Source organism: Macaca mulatta, chromosome 13, assembly GCF_049350105.2.
Source record: "Macaca mulatta isolate MMU2019108-1 chromosome 13, T2T-MMU8v2.0, whole genome shotgun sequence".
In the NCBI taxonomy this organism is placed as follows: Eukaryota; Metazoa; Chordata; class Mammalia; order Primates; family Cercopithecidae; genus Macaca; species Macaca mulatta.
Window position 1 is genome coordinate 97,627,218 of NC_133418.1, and position 15,759 is coordinate 97,642,976.

Genomic DNA, 15,759 nt, shown 5'->3' on the forward strand with positions numbered 1-15,759 from the left:
AAATAGAATTATTTATTTTAAGAGACTGGCAGCCGGGCATGGTGGCTCACGTGGTGGCCCATGCCTATAATCCCACTTTGGGAGGCCGAGGCAGACGGATCACTTGAGATCAGGAGTTCGAGACTAGCCTGGCCAATATGGTGAAACACCATTTCTACTAAAAATACAAAAATTAGCCGAGTGTGGTGGCATATGCCTGTAATCCCAGCTACTCCAGAGGCTGAGGCAGAAGAATTGCTTGAATCCAGGAGACAGAGGTTGCAGTGAGCCGAGATCATGCCACTGCACTCCAGCCTGGGAGACAAAGCAAGTCTCCGACTCAAAAAAGAAAAAAAAAACAATCTTGCAATAGTTTAAGTCAAAGACAGCCTAATCTGAAGCAGCAGGAATGAAGAGACAGATTTGTTCAGTACAGAAGTAAATGCTTGAAACTGAGAGCTGTCCATCACACAAGCATTGCTAGCTGAGACAAAGAAAGAGGAAGACTCATGGGACTGGGTGTCCTCTTCCTCCCTCTTTTAGGTCTTAGCTCTCTCCTCCGATAGTTTTCTTATATATTTTGTCCAACCAAGGGAATTTAATGAGTGAGATTACCCGGGCAGAGAAAGGTTTGTTTACTCCACCCCTTCGTTCTCCATATTTATACATCCTGCACTCTCTCCTCCAGGTATGGGGAGACTTGTGAAATTTATTTTTTTCTTTTTCGTATCTTGGTAACAGCAAAAGAGACCTGTGACATTTATATGGCTTTACATGCCTCAGGAAAACACAGAAACCTGTTGCATTCGTTCCTTCTCCACCAAATCTCACCTCCCTTTGAGGGAATGGGGCAAACCCTCTGACCAAAGTCAGGGACCAAGGCCAGGGCCCACTCTCATAGATAGTACAGCCTGCCCCACTCAGGCCACACTGTTCTTTTTTATTTTCTTTTTTGAAATAAAGTTTCGCCTTGTCACCCAGGCCAGGGCGCAATGGCGTGATCTGGGCTCATTGCAACTTTCACCTCCCAGGTTCAAGCGATTCTCCTGCTTCAGCCTCCTGACTACAGGCACATGACCATGCCCGGCTAATTTTGTATTTTTAGTAGAGACAGGGGTTTCATCAAGTTGGCCAGGCTGGTCTCGAACTCCTGATCTCAAGTGATCTGCCCACTTCGGCCTTCCAAAGCGTTGGGATTACAGGCGTGAGCCACCGCGCCCGGCTTTCTTTTTTTTTCTTTTAAAGAGTCGGGGTCTCGCCGGGCGCGGTGGCCACGCCTGTAATCCCAGCACTTTGGGAGACTGAGGCAGGCGTATCACGAGGTCAGGAGTTCGAGACCAGCCTGACCAACATAGTGAAATCCCTTCTCTACTAAAAAGACAAAAATTATCCGGGTGTGGTGGCAGGCGCCTGTAATCCCAGCTACTCGGGAGGCTGAGGCAGGACAATTCCTTGAACCCGGGAGGGGAAGTTTGCAGTGAGAGGAGATCGCGTCACTGCACTCCAGCCTGGGGACAGAGCAAGGCTCCGTCTCAGGAAGAAATAAAAATAAAACGGGGTCTATGTTGCCCAGGCTGGTCTCGAGTTCCTGGGCTCAAGTGATCCTCCCCCGCGTTGGCCTCCCAAAGTGCTGGGATTACAGGCACGAGCCACCATGCCCAGCCAAAGCCATGCTTTTCTATTCCTACTCCTTCCCTTCCTTGTCCTCTTTCCAAGCTCTCTCGGGCCCATCCTTGACTTCGCTACAGCGGCCCGCGGCTAGACTTCTTTGTCTCCCAGACTCCGTCTTGGGCTCGGACGCCGCACGGGTTGCAGGTACAGACTCTCAGGTCTAGCTGGCTCTTCCGGCTACAGGCGCGGCAGTCTGGCCGGAAAGGCAGGGTTCAGCGATCCAAAGCGCGAGCCGGGCCTGGGAGTCCGCCTCCTCCCGGCTCCCGTCGAGGCCGCGTGGGAACCCGTTGGCCGCGCAGGCGTCGATCTGCCCTTTTTGACACTGCAACTCCCATGAGGCCGTGCAGCGTCCCTGGCGCCGCTGAAGACGCCCTGGAACTCGACCGGCTCCGGAGGGCTCGGTGACTGTGGCCGCGCTGCATTATGGAATACAGAGTCTAAGAGAAAACTAGCCCGGCATCGACTCCCGACCAAGTACACGTGTTTACCTAGTGCACTGGGGTGGGGGCGTCAGTGAAGAGCAGCTAACAAGATTTCGTCATAAGACCGCGACCAGACAGGCGGCGCCATCTTCGAACTTAGACTTCCGGAAGGACTTTGGCGAGGGTGAGTGTACCGCCGCAGCGGGTGTGTGGGGGGCCCCACGATTACTCCTCCCCCTTCTTTTGCCGTAGCACGGAGATATTGGGAACAAACTCCTGGCTCCACTCTTCTCCCAGCCACAGCAGCGCGCCTTTCAGCGTCTGCGCTCCTACAGAGCACCATCATGCTCCGCACCTTCCCTACTGTGGCCACCGTGCACCCCCCATCTCTGCAAGCCTCGGGTCTTGCCCTCCTCCCCCACCCGGTGTCGGTAACGCGGAAGCCTGTGTCTGGGCCTAGGCGCGGCATACATAGCGTCCCTCGAACTCGGCGAACCTGCAGTAGTCCTTGGTCTTAGAAATACCAGGGCTCCTCTCCCGCACAGGCTAGTGGAGAAATCTGCCTTCACGCCCAGGACTGAAGAAGGGCAGGTGATGGTCCCTAGAGTGGTTGTGGGTCAATATGTTTTAGCTGTGTTCCAACCTCTTCCTCGAGGAGGCTCTTTAACCCCGAAGGTTGTGCCCCGCGCGCTGCAACGCCATTGGCGTAGCCAAGGGCCAGTTGTGTTTCCTTGTCTAGTTCTTTTGTCCCGTGGCAAGTTGGCTGTCTGTTGGGGAAGTCAGAGGTGGCGACTTCAACTCCGCCGGAGGCAACTCACTTTGTTAAAGGGATATATAGGGTATGGACAAACCTCTTTGTTCGAGAGGCATACACAATTTTAAGTCAATCCCGTGTCATCGTCACAATTTTTGCAATCTCTTTTTATCAGCTGTACTGTTGTTTTCTGAATAGTTCTCTTTAAATTGACTTACTTAAAAAGTTTAAATGCGTTAGTCTCGACCTAAGCAATATAAATGAAACCGTGAGTTTCATGGGCTATTTATAATTGTTTATGAAAGTTGAAATAAAAGCACTAGTTACTAAAATGTTCGTTTTCGTACCATTAAAAACATCTTGCATACCGCCAGTTGTACCTTAGGAACACTTTAGGAAACAATATATTAAGCCAAGCAGTGTGTTTAAAGTAATTTCATACTGGAGGTGCAGTGTTGTGTCATTACTTTTTCTTGGCTGGGGAGGTCAGGCTGGCATCATGGAGCAGCAAGGGAACCAGACAGATTGGGGTGCAGTGGAAGATTTTAGAAACTCTAGTACGAATTATTTACTGATCATCTATTCCTTTTCTGTGTAGCCAAAATTTGTACCATCACACATCATCCTGTTGCTGCCTTCCATGAGAAGTGTATTTTTTTTTTTTTTTTTTTTTTTTTTTTTTTGAGACGGAGTTTTGCTCTTGTTGCCCAGGCTGGAGTGCAGTGGCGTGATCTCGGCTCACCACAACCTCCACCTCCCGGGACAGAGTCTCGCTCTGTCTCCCAGGCTGGAGCGCAGTAGCACGATCTCGGTTCACTGCAGCCTCCGCCTCCCGGGTTCAAGCGATTCTCCTGTCTCAGCCTCCTGAGTAGCTGGGATTATAGGCGCGTGCCACCACGCCTGGCTAATTTTGTATTTTTAGTAGAGACGGGGTTTCACGATATTGGTTAGGCTGGTCTCGAACTCCTAACGTCGTGATCCGCCCGCCTCAGCCTCCCAAAATGCTGAGGTTACAGGCGTGAGCCACTGTGCCCGGCCAGGCAAATTGTATGTACAGGCAATTCATAAAAGACATATGGGTGTCCAATATATAGAAAGAAGTTGCTAACACCAATTATTATCAGTGTAAATAAATAGAGTGGGGAAGAATTCTTTCACCTATCAGATTGGTGAAAATTAAAAACAGTAAAGGTGTGATAAAATGGGTACCAATATACATAAATGGTTTTAATTTTGGTAAGCTGTTTGGTAGTATCAAATTTTGAAAATATGCATATTCCGTGTAGTACAGTAATTCCATGTTCAGATGATTATTCGAGAAAAATAATCTCTTATTGATGAATTAATGAGGAGATTTGTACTAGGATGTTTATTGTAGTATTTTTTGCAATAGTATTTTAACTCGATTGTTCATTAAATGAAGATTGTCTAAATAACTAAGTCTGTGGAATGCTGTACAGCAGTTAGGAAGAATGAGATAAATATATGTATACTGATGTAGAAAATCTTTTAAAAAAAGACAAAAAACAAAACAAAACGGAATCTTCCTTTTCTCACCCAGGTTGGAGTGCAGTGGCATGATCTCAGCTCACTGCAACCTCTGCCTCTGCCTCCTGTGTTCAAGTGATTCTCCTGTCTCAGCCTCCCGAGTAGATGGGATTACAGGAGCCTGCCACCACGCCTGGCTAATTTTTGTATTTTTAGTAGAGATGGGGTTTCACCATGTTGGCCAGGCTAGTGTCCTGACCTCAAGTGATCCATCTGCCTTGGCCTCCCAAAGTGCTGGGATTACAGGCCTGAGTCACAGCACTTGGCCTAGAAAATCGTTAAGACGTGTATAGAAGCTCTCTTAAATGATTTCCATTTAGCTCCTTACGTTAACTGACATACCCTGTTTCCTCTCTAAATGCTTGAAGCTTGAAGGTTTTTCTCCTGTAGACCTGGTCAGTCTGCTTCCACTAGTTGAGTTGAATGCTTGCCAAGAGTCATTATATTGATTTCCACTTTTTTTTTTTTTTTGAGACAAGGTCTTGCTCTGTCACCCAGGCTGGAGTGGAGTGGCATGATCACAGCTCACTGTAACCTTGAACTTCTGGGCTCAAGCGATCCTCTGGCCTCAGCCTCTCGAGTAGCTAGAGCTACAGGCCTGTGCCACCACACCCAGCTAATTAAAATTTTTTTTTTTTTTGGTAGAGACAGAGTTTTGTTATGTTGTCCAGGCTCCCACCTTTTTTTTTTTTTTTTTTTTTTTTTTTTTTTTTTAATGTTAGTTGCTTTGTTTTTATACATATGTTATAGGCTGGGCATGGTGACTCAAACCTGTAATCCTAGTACTTTGAAAGTTGAAGCGAGAAGATCACTTGAGCCCAGGAGTTTGAGACCAATCTGAGTAAGATAGTTGAGACCCTGTCTCTACAAAAAAACCACAAAAATTTAGCTAGACCTGGTGGTGTGTGCATGTGGTCCCAGTGGCCTGAGAGGCTGAGATGGGAGGATCACTTGGGCCCAGGAGGTCAAGGTGGCAGTGAGCCCTGATCACAACACTGGGCTCCATCTTGGGTGACAGGGAAAAGAAATTTTAATATAAAAGAGTTATTGTTTCTATTAAAACTAATTTGATTGGGAGGCGGAGGTGGGTGGATCACCTGAGGTTGGGAGTTTGAGAACAGCCTGGCCAACATGGTGAAACCCCATCTCTACTAGAAATACAAAAATTAGCTGGGCATGGTGGCACATGCCTATAATCCCAGCTACTCAAGAGGCTGAGGCAGAGAATCGCTTGAACCCCGGAGGCGGAGGCTGCAGTGAGCTGAGATCGTGCCACTGCGCTCCAGCCTGGGAGACAGAGCGAGACTCTGTCTCAAAAAAAAATGAAAACAAAAACAAAAAACTAAGTTGAACATAGATGTTTGTTGATGCTATCTTTTTTGTTTTGTTTTGTTTTGAGGTGGAATCTAGCTCTGTTGCCAGGCTGGAGTGCAGTGGTGCAATCTTGGCTACTGCAACCTCCTGCAAGCAATTCTGCCTCCGCCTCCTGAGTAGCTGGGATTACAGGGATGTGCTGCCACGCCCAGCTAAATTGTGTGTGTGTTGTTTTTTTTTTGAGACGGAATCTCACTCTGTCACCCAGGCTGGAGTGCAGTGGCACGATCTCGGCTCACTGCAAACTCCCCCTCCCAGGTTCATGCCATTCTCCTGCCTCAGCCTCCCGAGTAGCTGGGACTTAACAGGTGCCTGCCACTGCGCCCGGCTAATTTTTTGTATTTTTTAGTAGAGATGGGATTTCACCGTGGTCTCATCTCCTGACCTCATAATCTGGCCGCCTCGGCCTCGCAACGTGCTGGGATTATAGGCGTGAGCCACCGCTCCTGGCCTTTTGCTGCTATCTTTATAGTATTTTATATTAAGTAAAAGTTTTGTGAAAACAATTCTAAAAAAGTAAAAGAAGCAAACTAAAACTAAATTGAATGCTTTAGAAAGACAAAAGAGGTGAGTTTGCAAACAGAAAAGTTGCCAAATAGGTGTGAATGAGACAACTGTAAAAAACTGAGGAAATTTTGTAAAACTCTGGAAGTTTACTGCTTGTGAATTGCTTCTCAAGAAAAGTGAATGTTTCAAGAAAGTAGTGTTGGAGCTACACCACTTTTGGCCAGGCTGGTCTGGAACTCCTGACCTTAGGTGATCCACCCGCCTCAGCCTCGCAGAGTGCTGGGATTACAGGCATGAGCCACCACACCCAGCCTCAGCTAATTAAAAAAAAAATTTTTTTTTTTGCAGAGACAAAGTCTTGCTGTGTTGCCCAGGCTGATCTCGAACTCCTGGCCTCAAGTGATCCTCCCACCTTGGCCTCCCAAAGTGTTGGGATTACAGGCATGAGCCACTGCGCCCAGCCTAGCATATGATTCTTGAGCCAGCAGCTGTAAATAAGAGCAACTTCCCAGTTTGATAAGCACTTGTTCTTACCAACTGTTTTTCCCTCAGCGCTCCTCATGATCATTTATGCAAGTGTTTTTCAGCTTGAGTGTGCGTCAGAATCCCCTGACGGGCTTGTTAAAACACAAAGTGCTGGCCCCATCCAGAATTGCTGATTAGGTAGGCCTGGGGTAGGACTAGAAATTTGCATTTTAACAAATTTGCAGGTGATACTGATGCTGCTGTTTCTGGGGCCACACTTTGTGAACCACTGATATGAACTGTTTAATACCCTGTAGTGAATTCCTTTCTGCTTGAACTGATTGGAGAGGTTTCTGTTCTGTGCAACTGAACCAATGTAGGGGAGAATATTTATTTTAGTTATATCTTTGTTCTTATCGACTTTGTCAATGATTAAAAGAAGTTATTGTTGTTCTATGTCATGAACATTTTGCTTTATATCTTTTGATGCTGTTGTTTGATGTTTAAATGTCCATGACATTTGTATCTTTTATATGATTTGAAGTTTTATTCATTATAAACTACTCCCTTTTGGGCTGGGCACAGTGGCTCATGCCTGTAATCCCAGCTTTTTGGGAGACTGAGACAGGGGAAATCATTTGAGGTCGGGAGTTCAAGACCAACCTGGCCAACACAGCCAGACACCGTCTCTACTAAAAAATACAAAAGTTAGTGGTGCATTGTGGCACATGCCTGTAATCCCAGCTACTCGGGAGGCTGAGGCAGGAGAGTTGCTTGAACCCAGGAGGCAGAGGTTGCAGTAAGCCAAGATCGCGCCACTGCACTCCAGCCTGGGCAACAGAGCAAGGCTCCATCTCAAAAATACTACTACTCCTTTTATTCCTATTTAGTATTTTCCCCCTAAGTTCGACTTTGCTATTGTCATCAGAACTCCTCCTTTATTTTTGCTTAGATTTTGCCCTGTACATTTTAATTCATCTTTGTTTTTTGAAAATACAAAGGCATCTCTTGAAAAGCATATAGTTACTTGTCTTTTAAAATCAAATCAGGCTGGGCACAGTGACTCACGCCTGTAATCCCAGCACTTTGGGAGGCCGAGGGGCAGATCACTTGAGGTCAGGCGTTCGAGACCAGCCTGGCCAACATGGTGAAACCCCATCTCTACTAAAAATACAAAAATTAGCTGGGTGCGGTGGCAGCCGCCTGTAATCCTAGCTACTGGGGAGGCTAAAGCAGGAGAGTCACTTGAACCTGGGAGGCAGAGGTTGCAGTGAGCTGAGATCAGGCCACTGCACTCCAGCCTAGGTGACAAGAGCAAGACTCCATTTCAAAAAAAATAAATACAAAATTAAAATCAAAGCAGACCTTGTTTTGTTTTGTTTTGTTTTTGAGACCGAGTCTCTCTCTGTTGCCCCAGGCTGGAGTGCAGTTGCCCGATCTCTGCTCACTACAACCTCCGCCTCCCAGGTTCAAGCGATTCTTCTGCCTCAGCCTCCCGAATAGCTGGGACTACAGGCGTCCGCCACCACTCCTGGCTAAGTTTTGTATTTTTAGTAGAGACGGGGTTTCACAGTGTTGGCCAGGCTGGAGTGCAGGGACTCCTGACCTTGTGATCCGCCCGCCTCAGCCTCCCAAAGTGCTGGGATTACAGGCTGGAGCCACCGCGCCCGGCCCTCAAACCAAATCTTTATTCTTTTTACTTTTGAGATAGCGTCTTGCTCTGTCTGCCCAGGCTGGGATGCAGTGGTGTGATCTCAGCTCCACCTCCCAGGCTCAAGTGATTCTCATGCCTCAATCTCCTGAGTAGCTGGGATCACAGGCGTGTGCCACCATGTCCAGCTAATTTTTGTATTTTTAGTAGAGATGGAGTTTCGCTTTGTTGGCCAGGCTGGTCTCAAATTCCTGGCCTCAATCTGCCTGCCTCGGCCTCCCAACATGCTGGGAATGCAGGCATGAGCCTGGATCTGCCCCTATTGTTTCTTTTAATGGATGAATTTAAATGGTATGTGTTTATTGTTATGATACATGTTTTTTATTTTTTTTGTTTTTTGTTTTTTGAGACAGAGTCTCGCTTTATTACCCAGGCTAGAGTGCAGGGGCGCGATCTCTGCTCACTATGATCTCTGCTCACTGCAACCTCCACCTCCCAGGCTCAGGTGATCTTCCCACCTCCAATTCCTGAGTAGCTGGGACTACAGGTCCCTGCTGTCCACCATGCCTAGCTAGTTTTTTTTTTTTTTCCAAATGGAGTCTTGCTCTGTTGCCCAGGCTGGAGTGCAGTGGCGCAATCTTGGCTCACTGCAACCTCCGCCTCCCGAGTTCAAGCAATTCTCCTGCCTCAGCCTCCCAAGTAGCTGGGATTACAGGCATGCAGCACCACACCCAGCTGATTTTTGTATGCTTAGCATAGAGAGGATTTCACCATGTTGGCCAGAGTGGTCTTGAACTCTTCACCTCGTGATTCGCCTGCCCCGGCCTCCTAAAGTGCTGGCATTACAGGCATGAGCCACTGCACCTGGCCCTGTTTTGGTATTTTTCTGTAGAGACAGAGTTTTGCCATGTTGCCCAGGCTGGTCGAAAACTCCTGGGCTCAAGGGATCCTCCCACCTCCGACTCCGTAAGTGCAGGGATTACAGGGATTAAGTCCTGCGCTAAACTCACCCTTTTATAATGATGCTGATCTGACTGGTCAGGGTGGAGCCCTTGTAGCCTAATCATCTCTTGAAGGTCCCACCTCTTAATACTGTTACAAATGGCAATTAAATTTCAACATGAGTTTTGGAGGGGATGTTCAAACCCCAGTTCTTGGATTTCACAATCCCTTTGGTGTTTTTGAAAGTGCAGGAATTTTTGTTGGAAATTTGCTTCTGTTTTCTGAATCACTTCTTCAAAAGGGTACTCTTCATCTTTCTATCCTTTTTATTCTTTAAGTAATCTATGCATAGGTCCTTTTTGCTTGTGACTAATTTTGAATGGGGCAGTTCTGTCAGGGCTTTTTATTTATCAAAAGAACAATATAGATGGATTTTCACTGACCTTTATTTACCTTGACAGTGTTATAATGTATCTTTGGCACATGTGTTTTCTTGTGTCCTCAGCACCTGCCTCAGAAGGTTGGCCATGGTTATAGTTTATAATCTGTAGCTTCTTCATGTGAGACAGTTGGAAGCTTTTATTTTATATTTCTTATGGAATTTGTATTAGCACACTTTTCCACTGAGACTGATGAACTGTTTATCCTTTATCCTTAAGGCGTATATAGATCTGTGGTGGGAGGGGGTGTCCCATCCTGGGATTTGAACTGTGTCTCCCGCTGTATCACAGACAGGCAGGTTATTCTGGCCAAAAACTGGACCCTTGGAGAGTTCTGTGTTGCTTAGGTTTCGGGTTTGGTGGTCAGTGTTTTATCTCAGTTTACTTTGGCCCATGGTTATACAGCTAATTTTTTGGGGTTTGAAGAAAATGAAGACTCGTGACAATTTTAGTTAAGTCTTCAATGTGGAAAGGTTTCTTGGCCAGGCGTGGTGGCTTATGCCTGTAATCACAGCACTTTGGGAAGCCAAGGTGGGAGGATCTCTTGAGGTTAGGAACTCAAGACAAGCCTGGGCAAAATAGCAAGACCCAATCTGCACAAAAAAAAATTAAAAACTTATCTGGGCGTATTGCTGCACATTTGAAGTCTCGGCTACTTGGGAAGCTGGGAAGGGAGGATTGTTTGAGCCCGGGAGTTAGTGGCTGCAGTGAGCTATGATCACACCACCACACCTGCCTGGGTGACAGAGCGAGATCCTGACTCAGAAAAAAAAAAAAATTAATTTTAAAAAGTAAAAAAGGCAAGGCATAGTGGTTTATGCCAGTAATCCCAGCATTTTGGGAGATGAAGTGGAGAGAATTGCTTGAGTCCAGGATTTCGAGTATGTAGTCACGCCATTGCATTCCAGCCTGGGCAACATGGTGCAACTTAGTCTCTACAAAAAATACAAAAATTATTCAGACATGGTGGTACATGCCTGTAGTACCAACTACTCAGTTGACTGAGGTGGGAGGATCACCTGAGCCTGGGAGGTCCCGGCTGCAGTGAGCTGTGATTGCACCACTGCCCTCCAGCCTGGGTTACAGAACGAGACCCTGTCTCAAAAAAAAAAAAAAAAAAAAAGTTTCAGGATGGGCACGATGGCTAACATCTATAATCCCAACATTTTGGGAGACAGGTGGAAAGATTGCTTGAGCCCAGGAATTCAATACCATCCTGGGCAACGTAGTGAGACCTCATCTCTACGAAAATTTTAAAAATTAGCCAGGCATGGTGATACATGCCTGTAGTCCTAGCTACTTGGGAGGCTGAGGCAGAAAGATTGCTTGAGCCCTGGAGGACAGGGCTGCAGTGAGCTGTGATCACACCACTGTACCACTGCAGCCTGAATGATAGAACAAGAGCCTGTCTCAAAAAAAAAAAGAAAAGTGGTCATTCACGGTGGCTCAAGTCTGTAATCCTAGCACTTTGGGAGGCCAAGGTGGGCATATCACCTGAGGTCAGGAGTCAAGACCAGCCTGGCCAACATGGTGAAACCCCATCTCTACTAAAAATACAAAAAATTAGCTGGGTGTGGTGGCGGGCACCTGTTGTCCCAGCTACTCGGGAGGCCAAGGCAGGAGAATCACTTGAACCTGGGAGGCAGAGGTTGCAGTGAGCCGAGATCACACCACTGCACTCCAGCCTGGACAACAAGAGTGAAACTCCGTCTCAAAAAAATAAAAAAAAGAAAAGCTTTCTTAATGTAATAGGGTGTTCCTTGATTATTTCATAGCCTACCCACCACCCCCATCCAGGTGAAATATTGATGGCAGGGCACCAAATAACTCTTTGGCTCATTCTTTTTTTTAAAGACAGAGTCTCACTCCACGCAGGCTGGAGTACAGTGGTGTGATCTCAGCTCACTGCAACGTCCGCCCCACGGGTTCAGTTGATTCTCTTGCCTCAGCCTCCTGAGTAGCTGGGATTACAAGCGCCTTCCACCGTGCCTGGGTAATTTTTGTCTTTTTAGTGGAGACGGGGTTTCACCATATTGGCCAGGCTGGTCTCGAACTCCTGACCTCAGGTGATCTGCCCGCCTCAGCTGGGATTACAGGTGTGAGCCACTGTGCCCGGCCAACTCATTCTTTTTATTTTTATTTTATTTATTTTTTTTTTTTGAGACGGAGTCTCACGCTGTTGCCCAGGCTGGAGTGCAGTGGCGCGATCTCGGCTCACTGCAAGCTCCGCCTCCCGGGTTCCCGCCATTCTCCTGTCTCAGCCTCCTGAGTAGCTGGGACTACAGGCGCCCGCCACCGCGCCCGGCTAATTTTTTGTATTTTTAGTAGAGACGGGGTTTCACTGTGGTCTCGATCTCCTGACCTTGTGATCCGCCCGCCTCGGCCTCCCAAAGTGCTGGGATTACAGGCTTGAGCCACCGCGCCCGGCCAACTCATTCTTTTTAAAAAATAAATTCATTTATTTATTTACTTGAGATAGGGATAGGGTGTTGCTTTGTTGCCCTGGCTGTAGTGCAGTGATGTGATTACAGCTCACTGCAGCCTTGAACTCCTGGGCTCAAGTGGTTCTCCCACTTCAACCTCCCAAGTAGCTGGGACTACAGGTGTGCACCACCATGTTTTTTTTGTAGCAAAGGTGTCTCACTCTGTTGCCCAGGATAGTCTTAAATTCCTGGACTCAAGCCATCCTTCTGCCCTGTCCTCCCAAAGTGCTGGAATTACAGGCATAAGCTATCGTGCCTGGCCAGAAAATTATTTTTAAATATTCTTAGAGATGGGGTCTTATGGTTGCCTAGGCTGGAGTATGATAACACCATCATAGCTCACTGTAACCTCGAACTCCTAGGCTCAAGCAATCCTCCTGTTTCAGCCTTACATGTAGCTGGGACTACAGGTGCGCACCACCATGCCCAGCTAACTTTTAAAATTTTTTGTAGAGATGAGTTCTCCCTATGTTGCCCAGACTGGTGTTGAACTCCTGGCCTCAAGCAGTCCTTCCTTGGCCTCTCAAAGTGTTGGAATTGCAGGCATAAGCCATCCTGCCTGGTCTTTTATTCTTAAATAAACTTATTCCTTGACTAATCCTTACAAAAATAGATGTTAACATTAAGTATGCCTCTTCACTTTGGTCTAAATTTTGTAGTATCTGGCAGCTCTTTTTTGTAGGATATTCTAAGGAAGTTGTATCCCTTTCCTAGATTCATGATAAACAAATTTTTCTCTCTCTCCTTTTTTGGGGTGTGTGTATGTCTGTGTGTATGTTTCATTTCATTGGGTTTCAGAGACAGAGGTTAAATAATTGTGCATTCACTGCTTCATCCTTACAAGAAAATATATGAGTTTTAAATTAGATAATTATATATAGCATTTAGTATAGTGCTTGGCACATAGTTAGCATTTAATAAATGGAAGCTTTATGGCCAGGCACGGTGGCTCACACCTGTAATCCCAGCACTTTGGGAAGCTGAGGTGGGTGGATCACCTGAGGTCAGGAGTTTGAGACCAGCCTGGCCCACATGGTGAAACCTCATCTCTACTAAAAATACAAAAATTAGCTGGGCATGGTGGCACGTGCCTGTAATTCCAGCTACTCGGGAGGCTGAGGCAGGAGAATTGCTTGAACCCAGGAGGTGGAGGTTGCAGTTAGCTAAGATCACGCCATTACACTCCAGCCTGGGTGACAAGAGCAAAACTGTGTCAAAAAAAAAAAAAAGAAAAAGAAAACTTTACTTGTTTGTCTGCTTCACCAAAATGTAAGTTCCATGAGGGCAGGGACCTTATCTGTCTTGCTTATTGTCATATCACCAGTTTCTTTTTTTGTTTTTAATTTTTAAATTAAAAAAAATTTTTTTTTTTTTTGCTAGAGAAGGGGTCTTGCTGTGTTGCCCAGGCTAGCCTCAAACTCCTAAGCTCAAGCTGCCTTCCTGCCTCAGCTTCCCAAAGTGTTGGGATTGCAGGTGTGAGCCACTGCACCTGGCTCCTTACCAGTTTCCAGAACAGTGCCTAACATATAGAAGGTGCTTAGTAAATATTGTTGAATGAGTGAATAATCAGAGAACTTGGGTATGGGTGTGAGAATGAGGGGAGAAAAGATGGGGAAACAAAAATCTGAGCTAGTACAAATAGTTTCTGTCTTCTACTCATTTGTATGTCTCTGTATGCAGGGGCAGCCATTTTGGGGGGTGCTGATGGATACCTGCGGGGTCGGCTATGTTGCCCTGGGGGAGGCCGGCCCCGTGGGGAACATGACTGTGGTAGACTCTCCTGGACAAGATGTGCTAAATCAGCTTGATGTCAAGACCTCTTCAGAAATGACCAGTGCAGAGGCTTCCATAGAGATGTCATTACCTACCCCTTTGCCTGGATTTGAGGATTCTCCTGATCAGAGGAGGCTCCCTTCAGAGCAGGAAAGCCTCTCCAGACTGGAACAGCAAGGTATGTACCTTGTCCTCTTATCTTTTTATTCCCCATGCCGAGCTTAAGATGAAAGAGAGCAGGTTGAGCTCATAGGATCTTACAAACCTGGATACAGGGTAATCTTTTCCGAAGAGGTTTGAGTTCTGGTCCCATCTCACAGACCCATATTCTTCTCTACAGATCTTTCTTCAGAGATGTCAAAGGTTTCAAAGCCTAGGGCCTCAAAGCCTGGCCGGAAGAGAGGTGGTAGGACACGAAAAGGCCCCAAAAGGCCCCAACAGCCTAATCCTCCATCAGCCCCTCTGGTTCCTGGTCTCTTAGATCAGTCCAACCCTCTGTCCACCCCCATGCCTAAGAAACGAGGTCGAAAGTCCAAGGCAGAGCTGCTACTGCTGAAGTTGTCAAAAGACCTAGAACGGCCAGAATCTCCATCTCCAAAGAGGCCCCCTGAGGACTTTGAGACCCCTTCTGGGGAACGACCCCGCCGAAGGGCTGCCCAAGTGTAAGGATTGTGGGGCACAGCTTGGTAGAGGGGGGTTGGGTGAAGATCCGGATCAGGGTGGGGCAGATGTTGGAGGGATGAGAAGACTGTGATGAGGTATTAGGTAAGCAGGGGTGGTGTCTGGATTCTAGGGACTTCAGCAGTCCATTAGGCTCTTACCACAGCACTATTAATGGTACATATTGCTAACTTGGTTTATCTGAGAATTACTTTCTGTACTTTATGTCCAATGCCATTTTTCACAAACTACCCAGTTCTTTATTGCTGTTTTACTGTCCAGTATATGTCAATATATATGTGCTGTTCCATTCTTTCTCTTGCCCTCTGTGTTCTTTGACTGTGGTGGAATGAAAAATGCATTGAACTCGGAGTGAGAAGACCTGGGTTCAGATTCCACATTTGTTATCTGAATCATCTCGGCCAAGTCACATAACTTAGATTTCTGGTTTTTCATCTTCCAAGGGGGAAGGGGAAATTAATAGAGTTAATTGGTTAATCATGGGGTTATTGGGAGGATCCATTGAGATAAAAATAACCATGTCTGGAAACGTGGGTTCTCAGTTATATGTGAGAATGGCTCTGACTCTGCCCTATCCCACAGGGCACTTCTGTATCTTCAGGAACTGGCTGAAGAGCTCTCAACAGCCTTGCCTGCTCCTGTGTCCTGTCCTGAGGGCCCCAAGGTGAGCAGCCCCAGCAAACCGAAGAAGATCCGGCAGCCAGCAGCCTGTCCAGGTGGAGAAGAGGTGGATGGTGCTCCACGGGATGAAGACTTTTTTCTCCAGGTTGAGGCTGAAGATGTGGAAGAAAGTGAGGGCCCAAGTGAGAGCTCGTCTGAACCTGAGCCTGCAGTGCCCCGAAGCACCCCACGAGGATCTACTTCAGGGGTAACGTCAATGGACAAGAAAGTGAATGGGAACATAGTAGGATTTTAGGGGACCAGCAAGGTACTGAGAAAGGAAAGATAGCTTTGACCTGGTAACTCTAATAGACAAAATGGGTTAAAGAAAAAAGGGTCAATTTCAAAAACAGTTGGCATATTAGGGAGAGCGCAGAAGAAGGGGTACGGTAAACAAGATTATTCATTC

The 15,759-nt window shown here is 46.8% G+C and overlaps 1 protein-coding gene across 23 annotated transcripts in view; it reads left to right on the forward strand.

The window, feature by feature from the left end:
* The first annotated feature begins 1,991 nt into the window (after positions 1-1,991).
* Positions 1,992-15,759, forward strand: part of GTF3C2 (general transcription factor IIIC subunit 2) — a 29,583-nt gene continuing 15,815 nt past the window's right edge. For 9 of the 23 annotated variants that reach the window (XM_077959929.1, XM_015111963.3, XM_077959925.1 and 6 more), the window contains exons 1-4: positions 1,992-2,256; positions 13,917-14,187; positions 14,350-14,671; positions 15,273-15,558. In XM_077959929.1, coding sequence (XP_077816055.1) covers positions 13,941-14,187; positions 14,350-14,671; positions 15,273-15,558 — 855 coding nt within the window. In that variant the 5' untranslated portion in view covers positions 1,992-2,256; positions 13,917-13,940. Of the gene's footprint in view, positions 2,664-2,703; positions 2,912-4,872; positions 4,971-6,521; positions 6,547-6,603; positions 6,919-9,061; positions 9,364-13,709; positions 14,188-14,349; positions 14,672-15,272; positions 15,559-15,759 lie in introns of those variants that run through there. The other 14 variants (XM_015111964.3, XM_077959924.1, XM_077959928.1 and 11 more) reach the window with 12 other exon arrangements.